A 21,194-nucleotide genomic window follows, 5' to 3' on the forward strand; every position below is an offset into this window, starting at 1 on the left:
CTAAACGTTGCATTCCTAATCTTGCCATGCACCCGGAAGCATTGCGAAGAATAGATAAATCTGGGGATGTTATCTCTTCTGGGAAATCAGCATGCCTGTCCAGCTACATGCTGGAGTTTTAGTAACAAAAAAAGCCAACAGAAGTATTTATTCGAATGCATATTTGCCTTATATCAAAATAACTAAGTACGAAGGGTAAATCAGGAATCTAATATTGAAAAGAAATGTGTGTTTTTCCTGATTTGTTCTATGATATTCATAATAACAACACTTTTCTATTTACTAGCAGCAAGTCTCTTAGACCATAAAAATCCGCCGGCGCACGTATTACGATCGTGACGCAGACAAATCTTTGGAAGCGGTGGTATCACGTGATAATACGAAAGCAATAGTAATAGGATTATTGAAATCAAAATTGCTCGAATTTCGGTGACTTTCGTTTTTAGACGCACGACTCCTAATTTTCCGCGTAAGGTAAGAAACTGTAAAATTCATTGAAGTGGTAGGCAATGAAGATGCAAAGTAAAGAATTAGATGACTTTGCAAAGCACCCCAATTCCCACTGGGCACTGAGATATCAATATAAAGATAGTATTCAGGCTTTCAGCCAGAAATTCATGTAAAATAAATATTCAATTATTTTTGTGCATCTTGACCATGTTTTCTGTGGACGATTTATATCTAGAAAATGGACAATGAGGGATTTGGGTCCATTTTCATCTTTTTGCATTTTTACAGCTGGATGTTCAGACACCTTGGCCTGCTGACCGAGCTGACAGTCTCCTGCGTGCATCGTGCCCTGGTGCCTCCACTCCTCACCCTTGGAGTCAGCCATCGGTGTCCAGGGTTTCGGCTAATGGCGTCTGAGGCTACCCAGGTGGCGGGTCCTGCTGTCCTCACGGCTGTGGAGGGTGGGGAGAGTGCCGGTGGGAGTCAGAGTGAAGTGCAGCAGTCTGGGGCAGCTGTGTGCGAGCAGAGAGGTGCGGAGACAGGTGGTGTTACATTGCCGCCCGCTGGCCCTGCCTCAAGTGCCGGTACGCGGGATGGTGGGACCAGTAGTGCTCTGGTCAAACACGGGATGCAGCAGGAGGTCGGCAACTGCGAGACGCCTGAAGAACCGGCCGACTCCGAGACGCCTGCGGGACCGGCCGGCGCGGGTTCTGCCAGTGAACCACCCGCTGAGGAGACAGTCTCAACGACTCCAAAGTCCACGGACCAGGTGAGCCCCGGACTGGCGATCAAACCCATTCTAAGAAATACAAGCTCGATTGTGGTGCCAGTAAAAGTGTCCCCGGTAAAAAGACGTATATTTTGCCGTTGACGCTTGGGAGGTTCAGGTCTTCTTTGAGCATCGACCGCTTCGCTGTCGCGAAGATTTTAGATGCATTTTGTTGCGGGACATCACATAGAGATCAACTATTTGTGTGGTTGTTTGAAGCGAAATAGCCAGTCCCGCCGTCATTTAGCACTCTCCGATTCTCTACTCAGCTTGCGTTACATACTCTATTGAGGACGTAGCTTGCCTACCAAATCTTCCCAATTGGTATTGTAATCTAGAGCGAATGCATCCGCATTGAAAGGCTTCGCCATAAGGCGAAGTTTTTTATTTGTATTTTTTTTCTGCGAGATTCATTGAGGGAGAGGGTTCTTAGGGCCTAAAGGGGTAAGCGTTTTCAATACAAGGAATTGTGAATACCTGCATTTTCCTTCACCATCTAGTTGCCAGTTTTTAGGTGCTCATGACGTGATGTAGCCCGTATTTACCGTAGCTGTTTTGAGTGACACCGAATCCAAATTTAGACCCATGTTCTTGTTCTATGTTTGGAACTATATTTCTTTTAATTCATATCCCTAATTCAATATACCCTGATTCATATCTGCCAGCTAACGTTGTCCGTTGTCTATTTGTGTCGCGTTAACATTCCTAGCTAGATGACATCTCTGGCGCGTGCCAATCTTGACAGGTAACCGGTGACACTTTTTAACTAACACGGATCTTCGTCTCTCTTTCCACGCACATTCCATTCATCAGCGCGGCGTCTCGCCCAAATCTGCTGTTCTCTTCTTCCCACATTAAGGCCTGGCTACACTATGCGTTTTCTGCGTGCGTTTTTGCAGGTTTGCGTGTTTTGCGTAATATCGTTCTAGGAAAAAAGTTATAAACAATATAATTTTTACTTTGGTTATATACAAAAGCTAATATAACTCTTATGTAACTAAAATTTAAGGTGAAAAACATCACAAAAACGTAATATTGTTCTTTTTTCTAGAAGGATATCACGCAAAACACGCAAACACGCAAAAAACGCACGAAGAAAACGCATAGTGTAGCCAGGCCTTTATTCTCGTGTTTCGTCTCATCCTTAAACCTCTGCCGTCTGGCGGTACAGAGGCCGCTCGTTTGTCTTGTGTGACTGTGGGGAACGCGAGTCAATTGACCCACATGTAACCGTGTCCGCGCGACAGCCGCGTCCCAGGACCTGTCTGTCAGACGCCGGCGCGAGACGTCATCCGTCCGCTGCGTGACGTCATTCCGTCTGTCGCCTCCCGCCGGGGCGATGGGACGTCCGCCAGGGGTCATTGGGGCCAGCCGAGATGGACACAGGCCGCCCAGCTCAGGACCGACTCGCTGCCTCCACCGGTGACTGTTACCCCGCCAACTGTTCTCGCAGACGCGTGCTCCGTCTTTAGTCGGTCTTCAGGCTTTGACTTTGGTAGTTCAGTGGGGCTTTCGGACTCCGGGTATCTATCTATGGTTCTATACGTACTGTCGCTGAGGCGCTGGCTGGTAGGGACCTGTCCCTGACCTGGCTCTGTCTCAGTTCCCGTCTCCCCTCTAACCCGCGCTGCGGGCTGTCTCCCGGGGGCTGTCAGTGTCCGGTCCGAAGTTCTCGGGACGACGCGCCGCGGCGGTCCGGCAGTTAGGGTCGCTCCCCGCCGATAGGTGGCGGCGCGGCGCCGTCCACACCTCCGCCGGGAGTCGTGCCGTCGTCTCGGTCCGGCCGCCTCTGACAGCGCGGCCGCCCAACTCGGCGACGCGCGCTCGGATAACTCGGCGGCACGATTGTCCGCCGCCGTTCGGCAGTGCCCGCGCGGCCGGCGCCACCTTCTCAGAAATTCAATCAGCGTTTTCTCCGGTTTGTGCGCTCGAGGCTGGCTTCCTTTGTAAGAGCGCTGCCGCTGTCGTGTATAGTGCAATCAGTCACTAAAGTGACATTGTTTGCCATCCTCAGCTTCCGTTCGGACAAACCTAAAAATGGATCTTAGTATGCCTTCTAGAATCTGCAAAATGTATCGCACTCACAGCACAATGCACAACTACCTAATAACCGGGTGATCACCCATCTAGCTTTATTTTTCCTTTCTTCGCTTCGTTCGGAACCTTGCCATGCTTTAGCTCGCTCGCTCGTTCTTACTTCAATCGTTCTGTGTAGTTTCAGCCGTTTCAGCACTGTGGTAGTTTCTTAATTTGTTGTGTTGATATTATTATAGGTACCTGTTTAAAGTGACCCAGCGAGCGACGGTGGCAGCGGTGAGGCTGCCGAGAGCTGGTTTCCCTGGTGACCAAAGCTCTCTAGCCTCGTGGGGTGGTCTGTTGTCCCTGACAGTGGTAGCTGCGGTGTTGGATGGCTGTGAGACCCCTGAGGTGCGAAAACACTGGGAGAGCGGTAGATATCGTTTGCACATTTTCATTCTAGACTCAAGGCTACTTGAGTATGGTTAGGCAAGGAAGTATGAGGGATAAGGGAAGAAAATCACCTCTCTGTATGACTCCAACACAACATGAATGGTGACAGTAGCAGATCACGTGTCACCGGTGACATTAAGGCGCCTTATAAAAAAAAACATCCGCGTGAATTAGTGAATTACGAAAGACTTTTCTCTGTTGGAAATATAACTCTGACAGGAGTCTTCATCACGAGGCTGCCTGAGGAGAAGGGCCAGTATGTAATTACAAGCCACGACCCGTCAAATTATCTTGATGTCTCCGGACTTCCAAAGCCAGTTCACCCGGTCTTTTTGTTGTTCCCTTTAGTCAGAAGCCGGCGGTGGCGTTAAATTAGTGCCGCTGAGGATGGCGGCACGCCGGTTCTGTCGGCGGCGGCCGGCTCGTCTGGTGAGCGGCCGGTGAGCAGCGGCCCTGCTGCTGTGAGCGGCGGCGTGTCCCCGGGGGCGCAGACGGCGGCGGCCCGGCCGGTGCGTGTCGCCGCTCCGTCCGTCCGCCCGCCGCGGCCGTCCGCCGCGCCGGCGACGTTCCGCAGGCGCCCGTCTCCTCCGCTGTCAAACTGGCCGATTCAGCGACTAAATGGACGACACGTCGGCAGACACAAAGGCTGGCGTGTACCGCCCCGGGCCCGCTTTTAGGCCAAACTCATCTCGGCGAGTAGGCACACACGCCGAACCGCGTGAGGAGCTCACCGCGCTGAAAAGGTGTTGTGTTGGTGTTGTGCCGGCACCAAACACGCTACCTTTCAGGGCGGAGAGGCGCCTCAGAATACGCGGCTGGGTGGTTTGGAGCGGCAGACGACGGTGCCTGAAGGCGGAAGATGGTGCCGTTTACATGCATAGAAGCACTCGAAGGAGATGTTTTCCAGCCGCTCTGGCTCGCTGCTGTCGGGGACAGCCGCCGGATGCCGCTGCGCCCGCGCCAGCCCGTGTCCTGATGTCCAGTGTCCGCGCAGGGCTGCACTGTCGCCGAGCTGTACGCCCCGCGGGACCGCTGTCGGTCGCGACTGTCGGCTCCGTGTGCAGATCGCCGGCGTCCCGGGCGGAGCGACCTGTCGGATGGACGGCCACATTAGGCCGCGGGCCGTCTGAGCTGTCGGAGGTGGCCCGACCGGCCGCCTCTGACGGAGGACGTGCGCAGGGTGTGAACACACCACCCTGTAGCCCTGTCAACTCGAGTCGGTGTGAACACACCACCCTGTAGCCCTGTCAACTCGAGTCGGTGTGAACACACCACCCTGCAGCTCTGTCAACTCGAGTCGGTGTGAACACACTACCCTGCAGCCCTGTCAACTCGAGTCGGTGTGAACACACCACCCTGCAGCCCTGTCAACTCGAGTCGGTGTGAACACACCACTCTGCAGCTCTGTCAACTCGAGTCGGTGTGAACACACCACCCTGCAGCCCTGTCAACTCGAGTCCGTGTGAACACACCATCCTGCAGCTCCAGTGTCCTGAAATTGATTTTTAGGAGAGTGTGATTGAAGCCGCAAGGACGTCAGTATTTCAAAAGGACGTCGATATCGGTGCGGAGCCTCAGCCACTGAAGATCCCTTAAATCTCTTAAAATAAGCGATTTTCACTAGCAATTTTGACTAATAGCATCTGAAGGCACCTCAAAGGATCATATATAAACACAAAGTAATGCCAGTTTACCCCTAGTACAATATAAATTTCAATCATTCACCACAAACACCAAAACAACACTTTGAAGATGTCTAGTTCTTGTCCATGATCGTACACAAGTCAATAACAAATATGCTTCAACAAAAATCAGCCCAAGAGCCAGCGGCTATCACTAAATATTGACGTCATAAGAGGGATATTATATCGAGAAAGAGGAGTGACGTAAAAAAGCAGACGTCCAAACAAAGAGGTGGAAAACAGTTAGGAATATTAATTTCCATAGCTTTCTGTTATGAAATTCAATTAAGAAAACTCCAAGGTAGACGCTGAATTTTTCTTGGCTGGAAAAAATGTGAAATCATTGTGCACTTTTCAGTTTTGTACCGACGTCGATTTAATGGGAATGACAAGGTCAATCGACGTCCCCAACATTACGTGTATTTTTAAGCCAAGGACGACATACTTTAATTAAAACTGTTGAAATTCGGTAACTTTATTTTAATTCAAATAAATAAACACAAACTTTTTCCCCAACCACTATCAACATATGCAAAATTAACTACTTTTGAAGGGTAGGTTCAAGGGGCAGCGCTACCCCGTTACTGTGACCTTCTGAGGGGAAAAAATAATTAAATATGTTACAGTGATTTGATACAAAAGGTATGTTGTGTGCTTATAGATAAATGTCGAAGTAATATATTCGCATTATTCATTTTTATCTATACACTGCACAGTTACTAAAACTGAAAAGTGGAAAACGACGTCCTCAGATCCCTCTATTCCAACGTCTTTTCTCCTTCATATGGCAGCTATTACCTTCACATGATAAAGGAAAAAAACTATACATATCTGACGCACAGAAAACGAAAATAAAACCGCGTTGTTTACTGTTGGGCAGTTGGCCAGCGGTCTATGGCCTTGCCAGCGGTGTAGGAAACGGGAGTTGAGTATAAGAGTGGGTTTGTGAGGCCTTGGAATATATTTGTTACAGGCAATGTGTGGAATCAGGCATTCTATAGAATGCCTAGGCATTCTATAGAATGCCTGACCGACCAGGCATTCTATAGAATCCCTAGGTATTCTATAGAATCCCTGACTGCTTAGGCATTCTATAGAATGCCTGGCTTAAGCTCCCAGGCATTCTATAGAATGCCTAAGTATTTTGATTGTCCGAAACACACTTCGAAAATTAGGGGTCAGTGGCAGTAATGCTATTTGTTTACCTAATTTTCATTGTTGGCCTAGGCCGGTCGTCACCTCACACCATTTCAGGGCAATGAGCTGAGAGGAAGCGAGGGAGGTATTGGGCTATGCCGACCAACAAATGGTGCGCCGCAAGCAGCAGCTGATCCAATTCCGTTGGCACGGGAGAGCCACGGCGCAAGGCACGCGGGAGAGTCACAGGCCAACCAGTCGCTTAAACGGTTACCCTCGGAGGATTATGCTGCTACAGATACGAAGCTGCATTAGAAGAGTGTTGGCTGGGAGGGTGGACCGTAGGCTTGAATCGAAAGTGATTGCGAATGACGATGGCTTTGTTCTGATGTTAGAAATGAAGGTGAAAATACACCAAAGGTCACATTTTATGTCGTCATAAGCACTTCGTGTAACGACTCTCAATATACATACATGGACAGCTCAACCTACACCGTAATGTCAGGGAATAACCTGAATAAATGGTTCATTATTCCACGTCTGGGCGGTGGCCCGGCCGTAACAAGAGCCGGATTAGGTGTTGTACGATCTCTCCTTCCAGCTTGACTTCTGGGCCATGCGGTATTCGAAAGGTCGTCAAAGACTCAAAATTATGAAATTTTACTTCAGTTCTTCTTTGGCAATGTTCGAAAGGGTGCCATTTCTAAAACAAATAGCTAAGCCATTTTTTAGGTCAGCCCAATTTTTGTCCATTTTTGGCTCGTAGCCGTTTTCTCCAGTTTGACCTTAAATCAATTCCTTAGAAGGCAAACACCTCCAAAAATGGACGATTTGTCAACTTTTCTGTGTAATTTTTTTACCAAAGGCGTTTCCGATATTGACATTACCACCATCGTCTTTCTAGCGTTAAGATAAATACTCTGTACTCTCAGAATGAAATCCTGATACACACTGTAAAAAATATTGACTAGCCCCTCGTCAAATGATTCTCAACGCTAAATGTCGGGGGTACAGACTAGTTTTGCATCCTACTTTTGACACACGCTGCGAGCCCCTGGCTTGTTTTGTGTTCGTCAGATGACAGTTACCAGGTGTCGGTTAGTTTTTACCACGTCCCAAAAATAGCTGGAGCGTTTCTGCCTTGTTTTGGAAGCAGGTCCTCGTTAATGCTGTGTATGATAACAAAGCACCTAGTAACAATAATAACGAAAAACAATGTCAAAACGAGGGCGGCTTGTTTAGTGACGATGCTCAAAAGAAGCATCGTCTTGTTCCTACTTAACGAATGAAGCTCAAACTAGGTCAAAACTAACGTATTGCTCAACCCATAGTCAGATGACCAGCAGATCCTACGCCGCCCAATCCAGTCATCGAATTTGCCAGCGAATTCGTTTGAAGACCATCATATTATTAAATATCGGTGGTCTTCAAACGAAATCCCTTACCAGTTTGATGACGAATTCATCCGGCCCATTCCAAAAACGCTCAAGATAAAATGAAAGTGTATTTCTGAAATAATAGGTATGCTTTCTTGCAATGCACCTTTCGTATATCAAGCGAATCTTTCACTTCCAGCGCCCGTTTACAGTTATCAATCGAATCAGAAGCATGCACATACCTATCGATAGATCTGAACCTAAGAACACAGACGACATTTTGTAGAGTACCTGTCTGAGCCTATGCAGTGGAGCCCGTGAGCCGCCCAACCGCAGCTGCCTCATGAACTTGATGATAGGTCTGAACCTCAGATTGGCCAGAGCTTGGCCGTCAATAACCAGCTTATTTATATCCACAGTTGTAGTGACTTAGGGTTTGGAATTTGCCAAACCTAAGTTTTGATTACCAAGAGAAGTTTTGTACTTCTTGCACTTGCCCTTTCTTCATAACTTTGGCGGAAATCGTCGTAGTGAAACTTCAGTGTTCCGTTAGCTGTCGGTTCTTGAGAGAGTTGGCCAGGCCGGACACCGGGGGCGGCTCCACAACTTTCGAAAAATTAAACCTAAGTCCTATTGCATTGCATGGAGAGCAATTCATTTAAAATCGCTCTTGTTTCGCCCCCCCCCTCGACAACTTTGCAAACGTCTCTGCGCGATTTGGTTGAGAATAATGGCTAATGGCAAGTTATTGAATCAGAACGTCGATCACTGCAGGTCATATATCGGCAAGCAATTCTTCATAACTAGACACTGCACAAATGGAAACGATACAGGTTTGCCCAGTCATAAACACTCGCACTGCACAGACTCGCGCACCCCCGACCGAACGCGGCACGGCACAGCGCAACAGCTGGCGCCGGGAAGCCGGGAACGCATTAAGTGAAGGATTCACAGGTGCGCAACTTTATTGCGAACAATAAAAACCTACCGCAAACGATTAAAAAAAAAGTTTTAGGGCAATCGGAAATACAAATGTATTGACTTATAGAAATAAAATTGTCATTCACCTTCCAAATAACCCAACAATTTATTTGCCGTAAAAAGTGTCTGGAAATGGAAAGTTGCTAACATGATTCAGCAAGTAGGGAAACGCAGCCGCTACCTGGCGAATAATCTCAGGCTGGTTTAGTGACGAGTGCATTGCTACGGCTTGTTCCTCAACCTTCACAGATTACTATGACAAAACTACCCCTAGTATTTTGATCATCCTGAGGCTGGCTTTCACCTAATAATTTGATGAGGGTCTTCCTCGTTTCGGATTGAGGCGAAAACAAACGTCAAACAACCTTGATAGTTAATTCAGCACTTCAAAACAAAGGTACACCTAGGGTATCATTACAATACCGGATCATAACGATCTGGATAGTTCTCAGCCTGTAAGCTAACTAAGCGGTAACTAGTCAAGTGGTAGGTACCGGAAGCATTGACAACCTGGTGACTGTTTCGAGACCCTTGTTTTGACACATAGCTCGTCAATATTTTTTACAGTGCAATTTGACCTAATAAGGTCAGATTGCATACCTGACCGGAAAATTTGACTGAACGAACATTTGACTGAATGAACATAAATAGCTGAACGCAAGGTAGCCTGGCAGAAAATAATAATGTTACATGTCGGTCTGTGCTCATAATCTTATACAACATACACTTATATGTTGGAAAGATTCGTGTATTTCCTAGGCATTCTATAGAATGCCTGAAAATCAGGCATTCTTTAGAATGCCTAGGGATTCTATAGAATCCCTGGTGGGTCAGGCATTCTAAAGAATACCTAGGGATTCTATAGAATGCCTGGTCGGTCAGGCATTCTATAGAATGCCTAGGCATTCTATAGAATGCCTGATTCCACACATTGCCTGTAACATATTTATTATCATTTTGCATAGCTGTGTTTTTAGGCCACAGAGGTGATATTTCTTTTTGTTAGTTTGCTTTTAGTGTTCGATATACCTGTCGACTTTTATCTGTCAGGGACGTCGTTTGGCTTTCCGGGACGTCGCAAAGAGAATCTGTTCGGGTGTGGGTTTCCACCCAAATTCACGAAAACCAGGACACTGTGCAGCTCTGTCAACTCGAGTCGGTGTGAACACACCACTCTGCAGCTCTGTCAACTCGAGTCGGTGTGAACACACCACTCTGCAGCTCTGTCAACTCGAGTCGGTGTGAACACACCAACCTGCAGCTCTGTCAACTCGAGTCGGCTCCCGCTCAGACGACACGGAGCCGTGGTGGGTGGGCGGCGTGAATTTGGGCTGACTGGTGACGATTTGAACGGCGACAGGCTGTGTGCTTTTAATCAGTTTCTGAGTCATCATTTGTTGTCGGCTGACAGCTTCGCCTAAGCTAGCGGATGCATACGTGGGATAATGTGGAGGAGTGATGTGCCGAGATTCACTCACAATTGGTGCTCGTCTTCTCGGGATCTGAGGTTGATTTTTTATTATTATTTGATATTTTAATTGTACCTACCTGGCACCTGCTGGCGTTTTTCCTGGTGAAATCTTCTTAACTCTCCAGTAGGATGCCGACTAGAGTTGTAGGCATACAGCTCATGTGTCTTTCTTTCCAAAGTTTGGCAGTTGCTCTTAGTCCACATCCGCTCCTTGACAGCTAAATAAACCACCCAGTTGTCCAGCCATAAAATATTGAGACCCTGCTGGCTTTCTTCCTCTCTTTTTCATGTACGAATTGAAAGAAAGGCATTGTTATTGAAGTCGTGTGTGGTGCTGACACACAAGCGCTGTTTTCTGGGATGGGGTTGAATACAGCGAGTGTTTTTCATAGTTGTTATTCAAAAGGCTCTCAGATTTGTTAATTTCTCACGTATTCCAACTTTCATGACACCTTTGTTGTCCAATGGGCCCAAATTGTAGACGTAAAGCATCATCAAAACGTGCTGTGCCCTTTACTTTGTTTTCATACTTCATTATTCCGTGTAGTTTTTCCCACTGCTTCCGGAAGCGATAGTCGTTTGCCATTTTAAAAGAGCATTGCCGTAATGCGATAGCATTAGCACGATTTAGGTGCGTCCCTCTGGATGAAAATGGTGCATATGCTTAGCAGCACCAACGGGCGCTATTTATTTCATCTGGTGTTGTTGCTGGAATGCATCGGCGTAGCATGAAAAATAGCGCGGGGCTCTCAATGGCCGCCGGGTGGTGCCTTGTGTAATATGGCCGCGGGGACGCTGGAATGTTTCTTCTGGCCGCGGTCGGACGTTGGGCGGACAAATGGACCTGTCACGGTCTGTGACGCCAATCACCGAGCCATGTGGCGTGTTTATGGTCCTCTGTGTGAAAGGCTAATGTGCCGAAATTTATATTATGTAAACAGAAATAGATGTAAAGAAAACATTAGCCATGGAATCTTGTATCCGTTTCTTTGCATTGACTGTTGGTCCCCATTTATTTCTCATGACGCAGCGTACCTGACTGTTCCAATGTGTAATTTATATGCATGGGGCGATACTGGCGCAAAGAAGCGGGTCCACCGATTCCGGTGAGCCGCTGTTCCGCCCCGATAATCGATGAGCTGGGCGTTATTACGAGCGAGCGAGCGCAGCGAGCGAAGTGAGTCTTTTCAATATAACGGAAAAATCTCAGTATGAGCGGCCCGGCCCGGCCCGGCCTGTAACGCTTTTGAGAGGCGTATATCTCAGCAACCGCTGGACCGATTGGCCTGCGGTCTTTTTTGCTGGGTAGCCCCATTCCTTCTACCCCGTAATTGACTACTTTTGACACATCTCAGTGACCGTCGTGGCACGTGCCACGTGAAAAGTCAAGGGTGTTCAAGCTGTTTTGCAAAAGTAGTGATTTTGAGACGCTCATATCTCAGCAGCCGCTTGGGCGATTGACTTGCGGTAATTTTTATAGGGTAGCAGCATCCCTTCTACCCAAAATAGGATACTCTCGATGCATGTGGGTCATCCCCAGTGCACGTGCAAAATACAACAATAAGAGGTGCCAAATTTGTTCCCATTTCAGTAACTCGGTAATTACTGGGGCGATTTCGCTGAAACTTGGCATACAGGTAGGCACCCACCAGGCAATGCATTCCCATGTGTTGCAGTTAGGGTGCTACTGCACGTGCGCACGTGCAAGGGGCGTTTCCAGATCTCGAGAACGGCTGGGCCGATTGCGCTCAAATTTGGTACACGGTTGGGGACCAGTTAGTAGGGTGCCGTGCAAAAGTCATTTTGGACCCCGTTTGCACGTGCGCACGTGCATAATGCCGCTTCCAGATCTCAGGAACGGCTGGGCCGATTGCGTTCAAATTTGGCACACCGCTAGCGACCAGTTAGAAGGGTGCTTTGCGCAAGCCCGTTGGAAGCACCCTCTCGCCCTTTCGCACGTGCAGGGCTCACTATCTCGCTCGCTCGTTCTTCGCCCAAAAGGCGTTTTACTGGTATTTACCTACCGGAAAACGCTTAGTTGGCTTCCGCTTGCCAAATCTGAAAATATCTGAGTTGCGGTTGCCATTTGATCAATGCTGTTTCAACTAACGAGTCAGTTGAACCGATAACTTTCACATAGATTTAATTAACACAACAACACACCTACCTACCGCTACTAAATAAGCTACGAAATAGTCTAAATCGTTATAATGTCAACTGCCATCAGGACTCGGGTGCTAAAACTTGCTTACATGTGGATGTGCTGCCTCTTTGAGCCCTGCTGTTAAAATTTATCGACGAACATAAAACCGGAAACATGATCGAATATTGTCGACTTAGCTTTTCATCAAAGGTATATGCCTTTTATGATACTCAGTATTGTTTCCAAAGCGCAAATCCATCTTAACATTAGGTGAGCTTAAATGCCAACTGCCAACCGTTTCGGTCCGTCCCATGCCCTTTCGAACTCACCGCCACTCCAAGATATATACTGCAATGGTGTGCTGACCCAACTTCCGGTGCATGGAACTCCAGCAGTAATAAAGCCGTGATGTCAGTTGTGCCTTTCAGAACTGTCAGGAATGATACCTCATATGATACGGTGTCAGCCGGCTGCGCTGCTCACTTCAATTATGTAAGCGTGAGTGACGCCTCGTTATAGATAACACGCCTAAAGTCGTGAGCGCTTTCACATGCGTGGAAGTGGAAACAGAAATAGCCGACATTTCCAAACGAGGGAGACACAGATGATCTTGACTCTTGTGCTTTGCATGCGTGGAATTCAAGCTAAAGTATTTAACCTACATGATTTTGGCCAGTCTGCTGGACAATTATGCCGCCTCACACAGTCTGCTGTTTCCCAGTTTAGCCACTAAGGGATGTCGGCCAGATGCCATTTTCGTAATGCCGAAATGATTACCGAGATGAGCTGCGCTAGATTGTAATTACCGTTGTTATGCGACCATTGCATTGTGCTTAGTTCCGTTTTCCCGTTACTGTTTGCGTCTTGCCCGATGCTTGAATTCACCTCTGTACCTATGCATGTTGCTCTCAAGGAGGAATAAGGCTTTTTTTGACGTAGTTTGCTTACAAACAGAGGATTTATTCGGTTCTGCTATTTCACTGTAAATTCCGTTCTTCTGTGAAAAAACGAAAAAGTTTTTTTTTTTAACCAAACAATGCTCCAAATATTGATATGGAAAACAAAATTCGCACAGAGGGTAGAACTCTGAGGTTTATATTTACCCTGCAAGTTCGTTGTTTCTTATTGTGAAAGGCGTACATCGCTAGAGGCTTGTATCCCCCTCCCCCGGCAGTCTGCGTTATTGCTGTCTTCGGAGTTCGGATATGGGCTAACGTCAAAGTGGTTGAGCCTTCGCATCAGTCTTCTCGCTTCGGGGAACAATCTTTCCTTATTGAGAGAACATCAGTGACAGTGTTGTGACATTCCATTTCTAAATATAATGATAACGAATGGGTCGTCAGTGACGGTGACAGCTCAATTTATTACACCCGCGCGTCTACCACTGGTCTCGGGGTCGGATGCACAGAGCGCAGGACCAGTGGTCTAGATAATAGGTAAGTACCTACCTACGTCCAATCCGTGAGACCTTCCTGCTCGACTCTCTGACCCCGGCAGTAGAGGGGATGGGGGGAGGGGTCTGGACAACGGCCCAGTCTGTAGTGACGTCATAGGTCACGGCGGTGGGTGGCCAGGTACCGGACACGGGTGCTGAAACTCGGGGTCAAAGGGTGCACTGCAGCCTTTTGCCATCATGAAAAGCGAGCTTTACCACAAAAAAACAATGGTATCGTTTTTGACATGGGACATCATTTTAAATAATAAATATTGTTACTTAGTTGTTGCGACGTACCTGGATGCTTCCGTGTACGGTTAAGCAATAAGCAAAATGTTTTGTTGCGATCTTCTTTGCGCGTCTGTAGTTAGGAGTTCCTCCCACTTATTCCTGGCGTTAGCACTCTTGCGGTCGAACGGGCGGACGGGCGCGGTCAGCTGTTTGTTCAGGTCGGCAGCCTGTCGGCACCCCTCCTCCGACAGCAGCCTGTTGTCTTTATATCGGCGTGACGTCATTGGAGGCAGCGGCGCTGACAGGCGGCTCCGATATCCCGGCAGCCGGGGCCAAAATACCCGCCCGGGGCCACCGGCTGGGCGGCCAGCGCCGGCCGGCCCGGGCCGCAGTGACTGGGACGCCCAGCACGGCCATCTCCGGCCGGCCCCGCGCCGCGCCGGGCCGCAGTGACTAGACCCGCTACCCTGGTCTGGACTCCATATCGGAACCAGTTGGGTTCTGGGGAACGTGACATTGGAAAACGTTCCCTTCACAATACCGGTCTTACCGTGAGAAAAATGAATGCTTATGTGAAACTGACAGTTTGCAGCTGTTTATTCCTTCATTCAAAGTCAAAACGGTCCCTTAGAAACGATCCGATGTTTTTGAATCCTCAAGGATATCCGGTGTCTATGCGCGACGTGATTTTTTAGGGAATTGCTTAGCTAAAGCGAACTCAAAGAAGGCATAAAGAAGTGATGAAAAGCCTTTGTAAATTCAACAATACTTCATTTGAACAGCTTTTTCGGGCTTGCATGGAATCCGATATTGCATGGCATTTTGCGAGACATTATTTCACCAAGTACGTGAAAGACTAGTTAGGTACATTCTCTTTTCATTTAATAGGGAAGCGGCATGCCGTTTAAAGACTGCAACGCCTTATAATGCATATTATTCTACATTGCAGGCACGTAGATACTACATGCCTGCTTTTAGCATGAGGTCCCTTGCGCGTTAATTGCTGCATGTTACATAACTAAAGAAATAAGTGATCGTAAGCAGGTCTAGAATGCGTCCATGCAATTGCATGCATGCATAAATATTGTACATGCATAAACGCAGTAGCAACTATATCAGTTCATTATCGTTATTGTTTGCAGTCTCCCATCGCGTCTAGTACCTATCCCTTTCGGTGGCGGGTCAGCGTCTGACCTCTTGGCCGGCCGGCCGGGTCCTCTGCCTGCACACTGCGCTCATTACCTATGCATGGGCAATGCCATCAAAGGCTCATTGGTGGCGGCCCGCCATCACTGCACCGCCAGAGCGGCCTCCCCAGACCGGGACGGACCGCCAGAGCTGCCTCTCCAGACTGGGACGGACCGCGTATAGTGCAACTGCATGGGGACCTTTCCTGTTCCTGTGCTGATCTTTTTTAGCACTCCTCGGCAGCATGTCGCCAAAAGGTACCTACTTAGGCTATCATGAATGATACATTAGTTGCTCAGGCTGTTTGTAACGTTTTGCATCGGCAGCTATTTTGTGTGGTATTAGTATTTTGTGTCATATTAGAAAGTGTTGCTAAATAGATGTTTCTCCGAGGATTTAACAGTGTCGATAAATCAGACATCGTTGCTGAATATTCCCAGGAGCAGGGTGGTAAATTGAGTCGGTTAGCCATCTCTGGAGCAGTCTGCGGTGAACCTCCCACCGGGGGATGGCAAGCTCAGCTCAATATCCTCCGGGGTCTATCAGAGAGGCGCTGGTAGAGTCATGGCTCCCCCGTGACTGCTGGCCAACCGTATGATTTATATGTGGGTGTCGATGCTCAGTTGTTCCTAAGCCTCATATGCCCACCGATCTTCCCAACTTTTCTAAATTCTACCCTTAAACCCACCCACCAAAATTCACCCACCCTAACTTTCACGGTGAAAAGCACGATTTCTTAGATTTTATACACCATTTTTACAAGCGATATCTTGCAGATCTAAAAGCAATCGCATTACGGAGAACAGAGGCACATTACCTCCTCTGACAGTAGTAACAGCACACAATCTGATCTAAATGTTTATCTACAAAATCTACAAAATATTGAAATGTTATGTCAAACTGAAATATATGTGCGGGAAGCCCAAATTTCTCGACCACACATTGTCTTGTTTTTCACACTACTTTGTTGAAATTATTTTATTTAAGAACTGACATATCACCGCGAAGCCGGGCACCTTTCTGAATGCGTGACAACATGCTTGTCGCCAAGTTGCACAAACTGTCCATTGCTCGTTCTCTCCACGCTTTTTCAGACGTCGCCCGAGCCGGCTCAGGCTTGTAGTCAGCTCCGCTGGTTGTGGCTTTCCTTCTCAACCGACAAAAGCTTTTCAGTTGATTTTAGGTCGGGAGACTGCCGGGCTATTCGTCTTTTTTCTAAAACCTCTTGACTTCGTTTTTCGTTGTGCCCTGATGCTTCACGTCGCGTGTAAACTGCCCGAAGTTGAATCGCTGAGCTTTCTTTCCATGACTGCGCTCGACCTGCCCGTGCGCCCGGCCGCTGCCATGAATAAACTTTGTAGGATATCTGACCTGCAGTTCGTTGTGCTGGGGCCTGCTTTAGGGACCCAGTGAGACCCTATGCGTTTATTTCGCCCCTATCCATGATCTTGACAAGCTGTTTGGCGGTTTCAGTGTATGGTATGCAAATTTCAATTTTAGAGCACTGGCCTGTTCTGTTGCTGTTAGTACCTTGACATAACCTATGCCCTATGCGTTAGCTTCTCCAGCTTACAACACTGATAGGAGCGATTGAAGTTGGTTTGTATAACTGGTTTTCATTCCGAGGACTTATGAGGATGTCGCAGGGATATTTCCTCTGTATGGCCCCATCAGTCACTATTTGATCAAGAGTCCTTGAAATTGGTCAAACAAGTTTTACCCAACCTGGCCGACCGCTGGTTCCTCAAAACGTCAAATGACATTGTCCTGCCAGTTGCCAGCTCGTCCACATTTTTGTTTCTGCTCTCCGTCGCCACTTAGCATGGTTTCCATGGCAGCCTCATGGCTGGCTGTCTGGCTTCACCCCATCATCCGTGCCCTGGACCGCCTCCCTGGCGCCTGCTCGGACCGTCGCCTGGGGAGACGGGCCGTCTCCGGCCGTCACGGACTGTCACGGGTCGTTACGAACCGTCACAGGACGTCACACGGCAGTCCCAACCCGTCCCGCGCCGCGCTGCGCACGCCTGCCGCCGGCGCCGGGTCGCTGGTGAATGATTCAGGGCAGCCGCGGCCCGGCGCCCGGCACCGTCTTACCGAGACACTGTCACGGGGAGCGGAGCAGGCGGCCGGTGCCAGGCCGCTCCGTCTCCGGGCCGAGACTCGTCACCAGGCTCTGTGTGTTTTTAGTGAGAAGGAGGGCGCGATGAACAAGTTTGGGAAGAGTTTTTTCCTTTTAGAATGCTCCTAAGTGGCCTTTTATGAGCTCGTGCTGCTTTTTTGGGCAAAACCGTCTCAACGTTTTATCGATTCTTCATGCATTGATCATTTCCAACAGTTGAACATAAAAACATATCGTTAATCTTCCTCATTGTTAGGACATCGGCTACAGAAACCTTTTTTCCCAAGACTAATGCATGTGGGTAGGTATTCGTGGCGGCAATGTGCTGCGTATCAAACATTCACGTTTCCCACGTTTGTGTGCGGTCGGGCAGGTCAGGGCATGGATACGGTCAGACGCACTTTTGTCAGCAGAGACCGGAAGGGGGTGGGAACCGACCCCGCTACATGGCCTATTAGTGGGCCCCCCTCCCCCCGGCACTCGTCCAGCACTCGCAGAGAGCTGCCGACGTTACATTGTCCCGTGGTAAGAACAGGCGCACCGAACACGCTTGCACACCGACCAGCCAATTCTCGATATCGGCCACCTGGGGCCGCGTCTCAGCCGTATCGCCAATAACCCGTCCGCCTGATGGCGCGTGGCCATATGTCCGGCTCCAAGACAAACAGGGCGGCCCGCGCGGGGCGGTACGGCGGCCGGTCGGCGCCGTGACGGTGTCCACCTGCGCCGTACCGCTGCCGCCGCTGCCGTACCACCGCACTGCCGCCGCGCCGGTCGGTGGGTAGTTGGGAGCTCTGCGGGGCGAGTGCGCTGTTTGCGGCCCGCCCGTCCGTCGGCCGTCTGTCGAACCGCACCTGCCAGTCGGGGCACCTCGATGTGCGTCCTCCCCCACCCCACCCTCCCGGCGCGGCCCGCAGCCGCGGCCGTCTGTCAGCCGCTGTCCGACGCAACAATATATCGCCGCGCGGGCCACCGCGGGCTCCGAGCGGCGCGGCGGCTGCCGTTCGCTGGCGAGGTGCCCGAGTCAACTGCGCGCCGCCCCCGCCCCCGCCCCCGCCACCGCCGCCGCCGCCGGCGAGGTGGGCCCGGCAGCTACCTGCATCATTTATCGGCGGCCGAGCCTCAGCCACAGGATGCCTGCACCGGATGGCTGCGCGGAGGTGGAGTCTTGCGGATGAGCGCGGTGCGTTTAGGACTGTTGCTGAGTACTGAGCGGTCAGCATCATGCTGGAACATCCACACAGCTTTTTTTGTAATGTTGCGTCGTGACCTGTGCTCCTTTTTCGGTTTTTGGTTGCATTATGGAGATCTTTGAAGCTACAACTTTCGATTGGAATGGTGTGGTAGCATTGTGCGCAATCGGAGTTGGAATAATAAAATATTTCCTCGGGCCGGTTCCAAAGTAGGAGTCAGTCGAAGCTATCTACTCCGCACTCCGCAATGACGCAGTCCTGGCGGTCACAGTCCCGCATCAGGGCCAATGCGGGTCATAACCCCCCAAATGAGGCAGTCGTTCTCAGAATATCGCGACCTTTGGGTATTTCAGGTCACGTCAGGAGTGGAATGACCTTTCTCAGAACAAAAATATGCACTGTCGAACCTGCCACTTAGGTTCTGACTGGGCGCATTATGCAAATTCCCTCTAGCCGGTCTAGGCCGGTAGACAAATGGCGAAACAAATGCCTCTGTCTTGCTGGCTCATCCTGTTGTCGGCAAATTGACGAGCCGTGTCGGACTGAGACGGAGCGAAGGTGAGGGGACGTAAGCTCTGCGCCAGCGGCCGTCCCATTCCGCCCCAGTTTGGGCCGGGGCCGACCCGGCGCTCCCGGGGAGACTCTGCTGTGTAACTGAACTAACCCCCGGCCGGAGGTCAGGTGAGCTCGGGTCGGCCGGCCGCTCACACCGACCCGTGTTTGCCGCTACTGTGCGCCAGATCGCCCCTCGGACAGAGCCGCCGTTGTGGCGCTGACTGAACTCGGCCTTTGTTGGCTCCAAGTGCCGCACCTGATCAGGACCGGCGCTCCAGCGCGCGCACCGGCGCTGGGAGTGGCGGTGTCTCGTCTCGGAGCGACGTCGGAGGATTGTTCGCCGCTGACTACGGCGGCGGAATTCGCGCTGGCACGGCTGGCTGGCTGGCTGGGCCGATGGGCCACTGACAGGGCCAGATTGGATCCTGATCTCCGGCCGAGCGACTGATGGAGAGGGATCGGGCGGCGAGAGCTCCCCGCCACAGACGCCATACCGAGTCGGCTGGCTCCCCGCCACAGGCGCCGTACCGGGTCGGCGGCGAGAGCTCCCTACCACAGACAGCATACCGGGTCGACTGGCTCCCCGCCACAGACGCCGTACCGGGTCGACTGGCTCCCCGCCTGAGACGCCGTACCGAGTCGGGTCGCCACCCGGTCACAGACTCCGTAACGAGTCGGCGGCGAGAGCTACCGAGCTGCCATCCCGGGTCGGCTCGCCACCCGGCCACAGACGCCGTTCGAGCCAGCTCCGGGAGACACCCGCCCGGAGACACAATGGCGAGAGGTCCGTAGCCGGCCATGCCGCGGTACACCTCACTCCTCAGCCGGCAGTAAAAAACGGAGGCTGGTGTTTCGAAGGTATTTTGGTGAATGCATGTTTCGATATTTGGTCTCCAAGGTATCGATCAGATGCTCGCTTCCAGTGCGTATGTTAGTATTCTTGCATAACAGTGCGAGCTAGTGGAACAAACCTTCAAACAGGCTCGAAACACCAAAATAGATCGGGTGATTCGATGCACACATACGTTTGGTTTGATAATGCAACGCTATGTCCTTGACGATGCTTAGATTTCGTAGACTGATGGAGAGGTTGCGGACAACTTTGTTTATTTATTTACACCTACTGATGGTATAAGTGCGATGTGGTTTTAGTATTTTGATTGCGACGTTACTTCGAGCCACTTCGTTCTGTGGCTGGCCACTGTCAGGGATGTATCCCGATTTGCAGTCAGTCAGTCTCAGGTGTTCTCCGCCGTCTGTTCGGTCGGCGCTGTACCACTCCGCGTGTTACCGTCTCCACCGCCTGCGTCTGGCCTCTGTGGCCGGCGCTCTCGTCCTGAAGCCGTCATGCAGTGTTCCGCAGTCAGCCGGGGCCGTCCGGCTGACCTGCCGCGCCATGGGCGGTCCTCCCCCGACTGCCGCCCGGCCGGTGGGTCGGTCCGGCCGCCCCGTCGGCCGGCCGTCGATGGCGCGCGTGCCGCGCCGACCGCCGGCTCAGCTGGCGGCCGCGGCTCACGTGCCGTCGCCGCCGACGCTCGGCAGTGCTTCGGTCGACGTCGCCGCGAGCGCGCGTGTCGGTCCGTCGGTCGCCGGTGTCGGTGTCGCGGTGCGCAGCCATGCAGAACGGCTGGGTGTTTCCGTTCGTGCCGTTCCCGGGCCTGCAGCAGCCGGCGCCGGTGGCGGGCCTGACGCCGCTGCCGGCCGCCGGCTGGCCGCCGCCGGCCGCCTCGCCGCCCGGCTACCCGCCGCTGGCCGGCGGCCTGCCGCTGCTGCACCCGGCCGCGCTCGGCCTGCGGCTGATGGCGCTGCCGCCGGCCGCCCAGCTGGCCCGGCCGCTGCAGCTGCTGCCGCCCGTCCACAAGGTGAGGACGACCGGCCGGCCGGCTCCGGATCGGGCGCTTCCCGGCTCTGCCACTTCCCGGCTCTGCCACTCTTCGGGCGGGGGCTGCTCGATAAAGGGTACAGGTGTGCAACACGCGAGCGGCGCCGTGGTAA

At 50.9% G+C, this 21,194-nt stretch overlaps 1 protein-coding gene across 4 annotated transcripts in view; it reads left to right on the top strand.

Moving 5' to 3' along the window:
• The first annotated feature begins 342 nt into the window (after positions 1-342).
• LOC122378818 (RNA pseudouridylate synthase domain-containing protein 2-like) overlaps positions 343-21,194 on the top strand; it is a 146,513-nt gene continuing 125,661 nt past the window's right edge. For 2 of the 4 annotated variants that reach the window (XM_043360336.1, XM_043360337.1), the window contains exons 1-2: positions 371-474; positions 739-1,219. In XM_043360336.1, coding sequence (XP_043216271.1) covers positions 743-1,219 — 477 coding nt within the window. In that variant the 5' untranslated portion in view covers positions 371-474; positions 739-742. Of the gene's footprint in view, positions 475-738; positions 1,220-21,194 lie in introns of all 4 variants that reach the window. The other 2 variants (XM_043360334.1, XM_043360335.1) reach the window with 2 other exon arrangements.

The sequence above is a fragment of the Amphibalanus amphitrite genome, unplaced genomic scaffold (genome assembly GCF_019059575.1).
Source record: "Amphibalanus amphitrite isolate SeventyFive unplaced genomic scaffold, NRLGWU_Aamphi_draft 000065F_arrow, whole genome shotgun sequence".
In the NCBI taxonomy this organism is placed as follows: domain Eukaryota; kingdom Metazoa; phylum Arthropoda; class Thecostraca; order Balanomorpha; family Balanidae; genus Amphibalanus; species Amphibalanus amphitrite.